At 37.0% G+C, this 15556-nt stretch overlaps 1 protein-coding gene across 1 annotated transcript in view; it reads left to right on the forward strand.

Moving 5' to 3' along the window:
• The window catches only part of LOC124612671 (small G protein signaling modulator 3 homolog), a 177050-nt gene that overhangs the window by 112821 nt on the left and 48673 nt on the right, over positions 1 to 15556 (forward strand). Inside the window, exon 10 of the mRNA XM_047140996.1 lies at positions 10189 to 10286. Coding sequence (XP_046996952.1) covers positions 10189 to 10286 — 98 coding nt within the window. The remainder of the gene's footprint in view (positions 1 to 10188; positions 10287 to 15556) is intronic.

Consider the following 15556-nt stretch of genomic DNA (forward strand, 5'->3'; position numbering starts at 1 on the left):
CACTGCAATTTCATAACCACTTCTACAACCCTTTAGATCACATAACATTAACAGATACAAAGAAAGTAAATTGGAAAAAGAAAACACTACATGGCAAGCACCCGTATCATCTAACACAGCCACACATTGATCAAGATGCATCCAACACATGGTTAAGAAAAGGCAATATAGACAGTGAGACGGAAGGATTCATGATTGCAATACAGGATCAAACAATAAACACCAGATATTACAGCAAGCATATTAGTAAAGATCCCAATACCACAACAGATAAATGCAGACTTAGCAAACAACAAATAGAAACAGTAGATCACATCACAAGCGGATGTACAATACTAGCAAATACAGAATACCCCAGAAGACATGACAATGTAGCAAAAATAATACATCAACAGCTTGCCTTACAACATAAACTTATAAAACAACACGTTCCCACATACAAGTATGCACCACAAAATGTACTGGAGAATGATGAATACGAATTATACTGGAACAGAACCATTATAACAGATAAAACAACACATAACAAACCTGACATCATACTCACCAGTAAAAAGAAGAAATTAACACAACTAATCGAAATATCCATACCCAATACAACAAATATACAGAAGAAAACAGGAGAAAAAATTGAAAAATACATCCAACTGGCTGAGGAAGTCAAGGACATGTGGCATCAGGATAAAGTTGACATTATACCGATTATACTCTAAACTACAGGAGTCATACCACACAATGTCCACCAGTACATCAATGCAATACAGCTACATCCAAACTTATATATACAACTACAGAAATCCGTAATTATTGATACATGTTCAATTACCCGAAAGTTCCTAAATGCAATATAACACATACCGTACAGTTAAAAGGAAGTGACGCTTGATCAAGGTCCGCGTCACTCCATTTTTAACCGGACTTAACGTCTGAGAAAGTGAAGGAAATAATAATAATAGACCATATTTTTGCTGAGGTGATCCCCCATCAGTGTCAGCATAATAGTGCTTACATACTTTTATTACCATGTCACATGCCCGCAACACCACCAGATGGCATCAAACATCGTGGTGGGCAGCAGTCATAATATTTTGGCTTATCAGTGTATGATCTGATGTTGTAGATACCACTGTAACAAATGTGCTGGCAGCTTAGAACACTTGCAGAGATATTGTAAGACGAAGAACACTGACGAGTATGAAAAACAAGGTCTAAGAAATAAGTGTACATTGTCACAGTGATTCTATTATTTTGTCTGTTCCTGTATGTGTACTGATTTTTCATATATGTAATAATAAAGTTCAGAGGGAAAGATATTGATGTTATTGTGAAAGTAGTCTGTTGCTGTACTGAAAAGCCTGTTCATTCAGTGGAAATCCTAAAATACTGAAGAACATTAGGGATACTATAACATCAAGAAAATTCTGTTGTAAGACTACAGCAGTAATCCTGCCTCTGTTTTGTGAATAAACTACATTGCAGAATAAAAATTCAAAATTTCCGTGTGTTTAAGCTGTAAGTTTATCATAGGTTAGGTTTGTCACTTTCACCATTGTTGAAGATGGAAAAGTCATAGCTTTCAGTTATATTCTAACAGTCTTCAAATTTTACATCATATTGATGTAAGAAACTGTGAAATAGTAACCAATGTTTCAAGAAAATATTGTTTGCTTTTACAACAGCTTCAAACAAAATAACTCTTAAGTAATAAATTTACAATCAAAATAAGTTCCTCAAAACATTTTCAATAGTGAATGCTTGTGCCTTTATTGTATTGTTTAGATTCAAAGACAGTTGTTTTCTTTATTATACAGATCTGTCATAATTGTGAAATAATGCTCTTCTAAAGTCTTCATAGTCATGCATAGATACACAGCTTGAAATAAAAGTAACTAAAGTATTTATGAGGTTGCCTACATTGCGTTTGTTTTGTGTAAGATTAAAGTGCTTTTTGAGTTGTGCTTTGCATACGTCTATTCTCTGTGTAATAAAGCTTTGTAATGTTGATCCATTTTCCAACCAGCCTATTCTCTCTCTCTCTCTCTCTCTCTCTCTCTCTCTCTCTCTCTCTCTCTCAAGCAATTTTAGACATACCTTGCAATACCATGATAATTTCCAACTGATCTGACTTTGATTAGATTGCCTCACATTTTACCATAGCGAAATCTTGTGTACAAAATAAAACTGACATTCAGTCAAGTTTACCCACAGCTAGTGTCCATGCATTCTGTGGCAGAGTGTATGTTAAGACAGCTTCATTACTGGATGTATTATTTTTACATAATAGGGAGAAAGAATTTCTTGACTTAAAATACCAGTTTGTCTGAAGGATCTGTGAAATTTTCTCAGATCTGACTAGTTTTCAGCTCTCAGCATATACTAAATGTTGTTACAGTACTGCAGACATGGTAGGTTGCATCAACATATGGAAGGTATTATGGTCAGATTGATATGGCAATGTGTGGGATGGCTTGCCACAATCTCTGCATGATTGTATTCAATTTAAGCAAGATTGCAGTGACACTTCATTTACCTCTTGTTTATCTGACTCTTCAATCTTGATCTGCAGTCCATTTAGACATTTTTTCTGTACAGTATTTTATACTCAGAGTGCGATATTACCAGCAGTTTTAGACAAAAATCATTAAATTTAGATTCTAGCCTGCTCAGACACATTATAAATGTAACTGGCTGTGTGATGGTGGCAGCGGTGGCTATCGTACAGTTTCAGACTGTGAAATTATCTTTGCTTGTTCGCCTGTAGACAATGATAATAGTGATGGATTTGCTGATGAAATAACTTGGACATAGTGATGCATGGCTCCACAAAATAATAAATGCCAGACAGAAACACCAGCTGAACTACTGTTGAAACACTTTCATGATCATGTCACCTATAAATAAAATGTGTTCATTTGTGCAATTAGACTTTTTCAATATCTGGTCAACATTATTTGAAAATAATGTGTAATTTTTGTCTTTGTAAAGATAAATATAACTTGTACATGTAGTATTAAACACTTTGGTTGCTGTGTGGCCACAGCAGAGCCTCATGCAGTGGACCCAGCCCAGTGGTTAAACAGCTATTTCCAAATGTGTGGCAGTCTGGATGTTAATCTGTGTTACTATCCTCACTCACCCTTCCCCTCCCCCTCCCCTCCCCTCCCCTCCCCTCCCCTCCCCCTCACTTACATCTGTCCTCATCCTTTCCAGGTGACTTAGTCCTACTTAATCTGGATAAAGAAGGTTCCACTGGACAAAGGTGATACTAACTTTAATAAACTGTGACTACACATACCTGTGTCTGAAAGTTGTGGTGAAATAAATTGGGTACTACATATCTTACTCTGGCCTCAGTAAAGTTATCGGTTTGTTGTGGACATTGTTGGCTAGGAATAGAAAATGCACAGACTTCTGTATTGTTGAAAGTCAAATATAATATTGCTAATATAAAACTAGGTGAACAGACAAATACAGGATTCTCATGATGCATTATAGACAACAAAAATGAGTGTGAAGCTACCAGCCGGGTACAGGTCTTTGTCTGATGCTGGATGGGTGTTTGTTAGTTTGTTGCATATTGTATCAAGTTCTCATCTGGTCTTATGAGACTGTTTGGTCTCTTTTTTTAGAAAACAATATTAATAGCGGTCTAAGTCTTTTTCAGTATGATATTGTTATATGTAATGAAGTATTATAAGGATGAAATTGCACAAGTGTTAAATCACATCTCGATAAGATTTCAGTGATGTGATGATTGGCAATTTACTTTAAATCTTCAAAAACATTAAATTGCATTTTTCACTAAATGCAGAGATGTAGGATCATGTGATTACAATATCAGTTGGTTACAACTGTGGGCAGGTCATACAAAATCTGGGTATAAAAATTTGTAAGTCTGTGATATGAAGTGGAATAATCACATAGGCTCACTCAAAGGTAAAGTGGGTGCCATTCACTGTTATGATAAAAAGGGAAATGTAATAAGATAACTATGAACATCCAACAAAAGCTTACCCATAAAGTTTCAAGAGATGTTATTAAATGAGAAGTTTAAGAATATTGTAAACCCCTTATGTATCACTTCCATATGGATAGCAAATCTAAGGTTACACAATTATAGTGGGCACGGACACATTTGAGCTGCCATTCTTCCAATACTTTACAGGTTAATGGAACAGGAAGAAATATGTGGTACAGTGGGAAATACCCTCTGCCATGCATTACAGTTGGATGTAAGGTATAGACGCAAATAAAAGGCCATTTATAAAGCACTATATGCATCTTCTCCACTGCTGTTGAGTGAATGATTGAATCAGATCATATGTTGGCACAATCCAGTAAGCAAGCTCTACCCACCTAATATATTCAGTCTTTTCACAAAATTTGATGTGATCATCATACTTAAATAACTAAAACTTTTGCCTGAATATGTATGTATTCACTCAGAATAGACTAGATAAGCACAGTGCCACCATTTGCTACACTTTTGTTTTGCATTTAATAAGATATAAATTCTCCTCTATCAAATCAAGAACAAGGTCAGAATTTTGTCTTCGTTATGTGAGATAGCAAAGACTCAAACTGGAAAGCTTGGGTTTCTCATGATTTAGGAAAATCATTTAAGGCTAATACTGGTATGAGAATGAGAGAAGATTAAGTTACTTTCCTGCCTCTATGCAATTGGAATTTGTATGTCATATGTAATGGCCTTGTCATTCCTGGGCACTTTAATCCTATTTCATCTTTGTCTGTATACATTTGTGCTTTATCATTTGGTAATGGAATTTTTCTTAGGTCTCAGGAGATGTCCTCATTTAACATGTTGACTGCTGTGTGGCTACCAGTGGCCACAGCAGAGCCTCATGCCAAAGGCTGTGAGACTGAAACCTCCATCACTAAGTGTGTGGCAGTCAGTGTGTTAAAGATATTAAATGACTGTTTTCATCTATTCACATTGACACAGAGAAACATTGTTTACTTGGTTCCTACTACTAGTTTGACTCTGGAAGCAAGATCGACTGATACACCAAGCATGAACCTTTTCTTAATCTGCAGGCCATTCTTCACTGTTGCCAGTGAATATCTGGTTGGCTGCATTATCCTGAATGTGTAATGCAAGAAACTTCAGAGGAATAAAATTTACAGACAGAAGACAGTCAAATGAAATACTTTTGAACACAGGTTTCAGAAAAAGTCTTGAGCAGGTAGCTCAGCAGCCCCCACACAGTCGAAACATTTAATACCTTGTAGCTACAATTGGGCTGAACCTTATAAACAATGTCCGTATAGAAACAGGGATTAGTGATCATGATATTGTTATAGCAACTATGAGTATGAAACTTAACAAGTCAGTCAAGAAGGGTGGGAGAGAGTATCTGCTAGGTAGAACAGAGAAACAGTTGTCGTAATCTCACTTAAACAGTGAACTGACATCACTTAGTTCCAGTGAGACAGATGTAGGGGAATTAAGCAAATTGTAAATCGTGCCCCGGAGAGTTCTGTGCTTAGTAAGTGGATGAAGGATGGAAAAGATCTGCCATGTTTTAATAACAAAATTCGGAAGACGCTGAGGAGCAGAAGCTTTTTTACTCTGTCCAAAAGAGAATGCACAAATGACTACAAGTGAAGATTAGTAGAGATTCATGCATATGTGAAAAGATGTGTGTGCAAAGTATAGAACTACTTCCACCATCAATCCTTAGCAAAAGGTGTTGCAGAGAACCTGAGAAAATTCTGGCTGTATGTAAAATCACTAAGTGGTGTAAGGCTTCCATCCAACCACTTGTTGGCCAGTCTGGTGTGTCAGTTGAGGATAGCAAAAAGAAAGCTGAAGTTTTAAATTTAATGCTCAAGAAATTGTTCATACAGGAGAATTGTGAAAACATATCATGACGTGATTATTGGACAGACTCCTGTATGGACGCCATAGAAATAAGCATACCTGGCATAGAGAAACAACTGAAAGATTTAAAAGCAAATAAATCACCAGGTCCAGATGGAATCCCAGTTCAGTTTTACAAAGAGTACTCCACGGCATTGGCCCCTTACGTAGCCTACATTTATCATGAATATCTCTTGCCCAGCACAACGTCCCAAATGAGTAGAAAAAAGTGCAGATGACTCCAGTATATAAGAAGGGTAAAAGAAGAGACCCGCAAAATTAGACACCAATATCACTAACTTTGGTTTGCTGCAGAATTCTGAACATATTCTCAGCTCAAATATATTAAGCTTTCTTGAGACTGAGAAGCTTATTTCCGTGAATCAGCATGGTTTTAGAAAGAATCGCTCATGCGGAACTCAGCCTGCCCTTTTTTTCACGATATGCTGAGAACTATGGATGAAGGGCAACAGGCAGATTTCGCATTTCTAGATTTCTGGAAAGCATTTCACGCGGTGGCCCATTGCAGGTTGATAATGAAGGTACACGCATATGGATTAAGTTCACAGATATGTGAGTGGCTGAAACACTTCCTAAATAATAGAACCTAATATGTTGTCCTCAACGGCGAGTGATCATTAGAGACAAGGGTGTCGTCATGAGTGTCCCAGGGAAATGTGATAGGCCCTGCTGTTGTTCTCCATGTACGTAAATGATTTGGAGGACAGGTTGGGCAGCAATCTGCGGTTGTTTGTTGATGATGCTAAGGTGCTTGATAAGGTGTCAAAGTGGAGTAAGTCTAGGAAGATACAAGATGACTTGGGCAAAATTTTTAGTTGGGGTTAGCTAGCTCTAAATGTGGAAAATTGTAAGTTAATGTAGATGAGTAGGAAGAACAAACCTGTAATGTTTAGATACAGTATTACTAGTGTCCTGCTTGAGATAGTCAAGTTGTTTAAATATTTGGGTGTAAGGTTGCAAAGCAATACGAGATTAAGCAAGTATGTGAAAACTGTGGTAGGGAAGGCAGATGGTCAGCTTAGGTTTATTGATAGAATTTTAGGAAAGAGTGGTTCACATGTAAAGGAGACCACATATAGCATGCTTGTGAAACATATTCTTATGTACTGCTTGAGTGTTTAGGATCCATACCAGGTAGGACTGAAGGAAGACATCGAAGCAAATCAGAGCCAGGCTGCTAGATTTGTTATCAGTAGGTTTAAACAACACGTGTTATGGAAGTGCTTCGGGAACTCAAATGGAAATCCCTGGAGGGAAGGGAACATTGTTTTCAAGAAATGCTATTGAGAAAATTTAGAGAATTGGCATTTGGAGCTTACTGCCACACAATTCTGCTGCTGCCAACATACATTGTGTGTAAGGATCATGAAGAAAAGATACGACAAATTAGGGTGCGTACAGAGGCATATAGATAGTCATTTTTCCCCACATTCTATTTCCAAGTGGAACAGGTAGGAAAATGACTAGTAGTGGTACAGGGTACCCTCTGCCATGCACCGTACAGTGGCTTACAGAGTATCTTTGGAGATGTACAATGTATATCTTGATTTAACTGATGCACCAGACAATCCCTCATTTTGCTCTTGTGCCATTCAGGAATATACATATGTAAAGACCAGTCTGATGATAAACAAAACACTCACTTTGAATAAAGCGCAAAAATTAAACAAATCTTTGCTACTTGGGTAAGCTACACATGAAATAGTTGCAGTACTATATTTCCTGTCCAATATTAGAGAATAAATACACTATACTTAAATGTGAAAACTTAAAGTTTCTAATGAACTGTGCAGTACTGTATAGTACTGTGTATTTGCTCTATGAAAACGGAAAAAAGCTATGTGTTCTCCTAGGAGTAACTGGCTGTGTTAGAACTTACCTGTTGACTGTTTCTGTAAACCGTGAGAAGTTGCCACTTTTTGATGTGTGATATGTTCAAACGAAACAGCTTGTCTGAGAAAGAGAGAAAGCAGCTTAACCAACGAGTTGTGTGCTTTCATTCCCACTTTCTTATTCCAGTGTGTCGGAATTTTATTCTGACTGTGCCTTCTAATGTTTTTCACTTGTATCCAATCCTGATTTGAAGTTAGTTGCAATGTCAAGCGATGCAAAAATGATGGTCATTGACGCTTTAACACATTCACTGCCTCCAGCTAACAGCCATTTTATGATGACAAAAATCCAAAACGCAATTTATTTTTAAAAAATTACTTCATACTTAACACACATGTTCTGCTTTTGAACAGTACCAATTAATTGAGACTTTAAACTGTCAGTAGCATCAGAAATGCCATTCTGCAAGCGAGCATCATGTGACATTTCAATTTTGGGCAGATACTTACGGAATGATGCTATGAGCAGTCATTTCAATTAAATTTATAAATAGTTTGTCATATCATATTGACCTCTAGAGGTCTACTAGATCAAAAGTGTACAATTGAGGTGAAAAGAGAAGTCAAAAATGTCAAAGCAGCCTGCAGTGCAGAAACTAACCACTCAGTCACCTCCACCTTGGGAGAAATCACAGTACCTCTTCAAGGAATGAAATTAGGAAGAGACCATTATTTCCATGTTATCCATATCATATTTCCACATATAGGTAATATCTCAGGGCTTATCCTGTTACAGAGTAATCTTCCCAAAAGTCTGTAAACTTTGCTGAACAGCTTTGTAGAGAATTATTTGTTTTTCCTGGGTGTAAGATAGTTAAACATAATACTAATTGAAAAAGACACAGTTTCATCCTTTCTGAAACTGCTCAGATCAATTTCTATCATTAGCAACATCCATACAAGCTACCAAAAACAACTGAAAACGTCAGCTATACAGCAGCATACATCATAAGTTTGAAGAAATGATGTGATATTAAAGCTCCTGAAAGTGATCTACCTGTAAAATTACCATCAACCTGGTGAGCACTATTTCTAATAAATGCATTCAAGTGACTGTGGGTAGTAGACCAAGCACTCAGATGAAGCTGAACAATGGCCTTCCACAGGGATCTGTTCTGGCTTTCATGTTATTCAGCCTACATATAGCTCATAAACCTGAAACGACTTCACAGAACTTTGGATATGCCGACAATTGACCCTGACAGTAAGTTGTAAAGACATGGAGGCCACTGAGGACATATTGATGAAGGACCTGAAAAATGTAATGGAAAATATTTTTGCCATTGGAGATTGCAACCCAGTACCATAAAAACAGAAGTATCTACATTCCACCTCAACAGCAAGGTAGCAAGCAAAGAATTTAGTAATTAGGCTCTGCTCTGAGAACAAACTACTATGCCACAATCAACATGCAAAATATTCAGGTGTTGCCTTGAATGGATCACTGAGCTTCAACACAACTGCCAAACTTAGAACTTGCAGAAACTCATTGTCACTTAATGGGGCTTTTCAGGCACTATGAACTTCATTTTATCTGGAGGTGGAATACTGTGCACTGATTTGGTTCAACAGTACTCACACTAACCCCACCAATGTCCAACTAAATTAGACTGTGAACCTATTGACTATCCACACTAAGCAGTGTAGATCACCCCAGCTGTGACAAGTGAGATCGCTCATTAGAGAACTCAAAAATCCATCAAGACGTCCCCGACAGTGAAAGAACCAGACTGCAATCTTAGACACCCATCTCTAAACAGTGAAACAATTTTGGATGAAAGTGGGTTATGTCTGAGTGATTGCTGGAAAGAGGAGTGGACCAGGCAGACACCCCCTGCCTTTCATAATACACCCTATGTTGCCACCACACCACCTGAATTCAACAAGCCTTGCAAAATCTGAGTTACTGTAAATAGAATATGTACAGACTGTGGCAGATGTGCATACTCGCTATATAGATGGGAAAAAATAGCTTCACCCAAGTGTGATAATGGCGCTGATAGGCAAACTGTAAATCATATGGTTCAAGATTATATATTGCCAGCCTTCACTGGTGACTGGTCTGAGTTCTTGCATGCCACCAAAAAGGTGATAGAATACATCAGCAATATGTAAATTTGGCTGTAGTTGTGTTCCCATTTATTTTGTGGTTGTATATATTTTATGCATTTGTGTATCTATTCTTTTTTTTCTTTTTGTATCACCTGAATGTCTTACAAGCAGCCTTAATGTCTATAGCATTATTTTCTCAAAAGTGGAATTTTTGCTCTTTCCACCAGTTTTCATCACAAAACAAAGTTAGTTCTAATAAAGCTTTCAGCCTAACACTAGAATTGCTGTTCTTGATTTGAATAAAAGTTTGAGCATCATTCTGAAATAGTAATATTTTTGCAGGAGACAAATGAAGAAATCAAAATCAATGATTCAGTTGCTGCTATTTGGAGAGGAGACAACAGAGGAAGATATCAAATCAAAAAATATTCGTCAAACAGGTATGTAACACTTCTGCTAGTGACGTTGTCAGTTAATGTATTACATTCTTCTTTATTTAAGAAGAAGAAAATGATTTTTCGACATAAATATAGTAATATCACGCTTTTGTCTGTGGACACCTACATCTGCCCCTATGTATGTACTCCGCAAGCTGCCATATGGTGCGTGAGATTTGGGGAGGGGGGGGGGTTACCTTTTACCACTAGAGCCATTTCCTTTCCTTTCCTTTCCTTTCCTTTCCTTTCCTGTTCCTCTCACAAATACCGTGGTTATTGTGGGAGGGCCAGGGAACAGCATCGACAGAGATCCTGGGTACAGTATAGAGTGTGACCTGGTAAAGATTGCGTCGGCATCAAGACACACCAATGTTGAATTTGTATCTGTCCTGAGACACCATGACCGGCCTCATTTGAACTCTTCTGTTGGGAGAGTTAATTTGGAGTTGGAACGGCTGCTTGGGTTGGGTGCGGGGGCTCATATTGGTGTGGTTCCTGTTGATTATCTCAGTAGGTGGGACTATACCAGGCACGGCCTACATCTCAACAGGAAAGGGAAAGGGAAGGGGAAACTGGCTGGGGTAATAGCAGGAAATTTAAGGGGGGGAGGCACTGCCATGAATGGTAAAATACCAGTGGTTACAGGTGTTGGAGCAGCACCTTTTTTAGGATAGGTAAGACAGAAAGATGTCAAGTTCTACGAGAGGTCAGGATTGAAACAAATCTTCAGTTTAGGAAAGAAATTAAACAGCACAATTCTAGCACATTGGATCACCAATCACAGCTATCCATTATAAATTTTCACCAATCACCAGAAATTTTATCTCCACCAAGTTGTATCTCAGTCCTAGGTAATTGCATTGATGAATTAAAGTCACCCAACCCAATTGACATAATCTGCCTCTCTGAACACCATGTGACCACTGGTATAGGAACTAGGCCTAAGCACAATGAGAAACTCAGACAGGAGAGTACTGCAAATGTTAGAATAAGGAAAGGTTCTCATAAAAGTATAATTAAAAATAATGTAAGTATATTTCATCAAAATATTGGGAGTTTAAAGAATAAAGTAGATGAGCTTCTGGTTTGTTTAGAAGATTTAGAAGCTGAGAATGAAATAGATATACTATGCCTGTCTGAGCATCACATTGTTACTGATATGGATAAGGTAAATGTAAGTGGTTATAAGCTCTCTGCACATGTAATGAGAGAAAATATGGAGAAAGGAGGAGTTGCCATATATGTCAAAAGTTATCATTGTGCAAAAAGTATAGAAACAAAAAAGTTTTGTGTAGAGAAACATATAGAAGCATGTGCCTGTGAGCTTAAATTAAATAAAGGGACATTTATAATTGTAACTGTATATAGGTCCCCATCAGGGAATTTTCATCTATTTCTGAAAAATTTGGACTCCTTGTTGTGCTATCTGTCAGACAGGGGGAAGCAAATTATTATTTGTGGGGACTTCAATGTAGATTCTCTGAAAGAGGGTAATAGGAAAAATGACCTTGAAGTATTACTCGGTTCTTTCAATTTGACACCCGTTATTGATTTTCCTACTCGGGTGGTAAAGGATAGCAGCTCACTGATAGATAACTTCTTTATAGACCAAGATAAGTTTAACCAGATAAATGCTCAGCCTGTTGAGAATGGTCTTTCTGATCATGGTGCACAGCTAGTTACAATATATGACATAGCTCCATTCAGCAATACTAAACAGTCCTCCAAAGTAGTACGTTCAGTCAACGATTTAACAATTTCAAATTTCAGGGAAAGCCTACAGCAGTTAGACTGGGATGAGGTGTACCGTGAACCTGATGCCAATTTAAAATATAATTTATTTCATGACATTTTTGTAAATGCATTTGAAAACTGCTTCCCCAAGAAAATAGTTAAATATACTCATAAGAAACCTTGTAACAAACCATGGCTTACTAAGGGTATAAAAATATCTTGTAACCGGAAAAGGGAAATGTATCTGACAGCAAGAAAGAGTAGTGACCCAGAAACTATCAAAAATTATAAAAACTACTGTGTTATATTAAGAAAAGTTATTAAAAAATCCAGGAGTATGTGTATCATGTCTGAAATCAGCAACTCTGATAATAAAATTAAAACAATTTGGAATATTATTAAAAGAGAAACAGGCCAACCAAGAGCACAGGAAGACAGTATTACCATCAAATTGAATGAGAACTTTACGAACAAAAAGTCAGAAGTTGAAAATATTTTTAATAATCATTTTCTGAATGTTGTGGATATAGTAGGATCCAGGTGTTCATTAGAAGATGCTAGGCTGTTAATGGAAGAGGCCATACCTATGCAATTTGATACAATTGAAATCTCACCCACTTCTCCCTCTGAAATTAGGAAAATAATAAACTTGCTTAAAAGCAAAAACTCACATGGAATTGATGGTATTTCCAGCAAAATACTAAAAGCTTGTTCTCAACAGATAAGTAAGATTCTCAGCCACCTGTGTAATAGCTCTCTGGAACAGGGCATTTTCCCTGATAGACTGAAATATGCTATTGTTATACCTTTGCATAAAAAGGGGGATAGATCTGATGTCAACAATTACCGTCCAATCTCCCTTCTAACAGCTTTATCCAAAATTTTTGAGAAAGTAATGTATTCAAGAGTAGCTTCACATATCTGTAAAAATGAAGTACTAACAAAAAGTCAGTTTGGTTTCCAGAAAGGTTTTTCAACAGAAAATGCCATATATGCTTTCACCAGTCAAATTTTGAATGATCTGAATAACCGAACACCACCCATTGGGATTTTTTGTGATCTCTCAAAGGCTTTTGATTGTGTAAATCATGAAATTCTGCTAGACAAGCTCAAGTATTGTGGCATGAGTGGGACAGTGCACAAATGGTTTAATTCGTACCTAACTGGAAGAGTGCAGAAAGTTGAAATAAGTAGTTCTCGTAACATGCAAAGATCAGCACATTCCTCAAACTGGGGAACTATCAAGAATGGGGTTCCACAAGGGTCAGTCTTGGGTCCTTTGTTGTTCTTATTGTATATTAATGACTTGCCATTATATTCATGAAGAGGCAAAGTTAGTTCTCTTCGCTGATGATACAAGTATAGTAATTGTCAATACTGTCTTTCAGAAAATTACTAAGTGGTTCCTTGTAAACGGACTCTCACTGAATTTTGATAAGACACAGTACATACAGTTCCGTACAGTGAATGGTATGACGCCATTAATAAATATAGACCTTAATCAGAAGCATATAGCTAAGGTAGAATATTCCAAATTTTTAGGTATGTCCATTGATGAGAGATTAAATTGGAAGAAACACATTGATGATCTGCTGAAACGTTTGAGTTCAGCTACTTATGCAATAAGGGTCATTGCAAATTTTGGTGATAAACATCTTAGTAAATTAGCTTACTACGCCTATTTTCACTCACTGCTTTCATATGGCATCATATTTTGGGGTAATTCATCACTGAGGAATAAAGTATTTATTTCACAAAAGCGTGTAATCAGAGTAATAGCTGGAGTCCACCCAAGATCATCCTGCAGACATTTATTTAAGGATCTAGGGATATTCACAGTAGCTTCTCAGTATATATACTCTCTTATGAAATTTGTTATTAACAACCAAACCCAATTCAAAAGTAATAGCAGCGTGCATAACTACAATACTAGGAGAAAGGACGATCTTCACTATTCAAGATTAAATCTAACTTTGGCACAGAAAGGGGTGAATTATACTGGCACTAAAGTCTTTGGTCACTTACCAAATAGTATCAAAAGTCTGACAGATAACCAACAAGTATTTAAGAAGAAATTAAAAGAATTTCTGAATGACAACTCCTTCTACTCCATAGAGGAATTTTTAGATATAAATTAAGAAAAAAAAAATTAAAAAAAATAAAAAAATAAAAAATAAAGAAAAACAAAAAAACACAAAAAATAAAGTTGTTATATTAACTTAAGTATGTTGTTAAATTAACCTAATTGTCATGTATTGGAAAATTCGACTCGTTCCACATCATTACAAAATATCGTATTCATGATCCATGGAACTAGTATTAATCTAATCTAATCTAACAGCATTGGAATAATGGCTGCCCATATGAGCCCTAACTCGTCTTGTCTTGTCTTATCTTGGCGGTACTTTGGCAAAATTTATGTTCATGGCAGTAGAACCATTCTGCAGTCGCCTTCAAATGCTGGTTCTCTAAATTTTCTCAGTAGCATTCCATGAAAAGAGTGCAGTCTTTCCTCCAGGGATTCCCTAGTTCAGGAAGCATCTCAATGTTGACTGAGCCTACCAGTTACAACTCTAGCAGCCCACCTCTGAATTACTTTGATGTCTTCCTTTAATCTGGTCTGGTGGAGATACCGAACACTCGAGCAATACTCAAGAATGGGTTGCACTAGTGTTCTGTACATGGTCTCTTTACAGATGATTCACACTTTCCCAAAATTCTCACAATAAACCAAAGTCAACTGTTCGCCTTCCCTATTACCATCCCTACTTGTGCGTTTTGTTTCATATTGCTTTGCAACATTATGCCTAGATATTTAAGCAACATGACTTTGTCAAGCAGCACGTAGCCCATGTTATATTCATATATTGCAGGCTTATTTTACCTATTCATGTGCATGAACTTGCATTTTTCTACATTTAGGTCAAGCTGGCATCCATCACATCTTGCATCCTCCTACAGTCACTCAGTGATAAAACCTTCTTGTACCCTGCAGCATCCTCAACAAACAGCCACAGATGTTGTTTCACCCTGCGCGTTAGATCATTTATGTATATAGAGAATAAGAGAGGTCATACCATACTCATCTGGAGTACTCCTGATGATACCCTTGTCTCTGATGAACACATGTCATCAAGGACAACATACTGAATTCTATTACTTAAGAAGTCTTTGAGGCACTCATATATCTGGGAACTTATTTTGTATGCTCGTACCCTCATTAACAGTCTGCAGTAGGGCTCTGTGTTAAACACTTTCCAGAAATCTATAAATATGGAATCTACCTGATGCCCCCATCCAAGGTTCACAGGATATCATGTGAGAAAAGAGCAAGCTGAATTTAGCACAAGTGATACTCTCTAAAGTGTGGTGATTTGTAGACAGGAGATTTTCCGTCTCAAGAAAGTTTATTATATTTTAACTGAGAATATGTTCAAAAATTCTGCAGCAAACTGATGTTAATGATATTGGTTTGTCTTTTGCGATCACTTGGGACTTTGCACTGACCAAGACGTTTATAATAAATGCAAACTAAGTAC

This window comes from Schistocerca americana, chromosome 4 (assembly GCF_021461395.2).
Source record: "Schistocerca americana isolate TAMUIC-IGC-003095 chromosome 4, iqSchAmer2.1, whole genome shotgun sequence".
Classification (NCBI taxonomy): domain Eukaryota; kingdom Metazoa; phylum Arthropoda; class Insecta; order Orthoptera; family Acrididae; genus Schistocerca; species Schistocerca americana.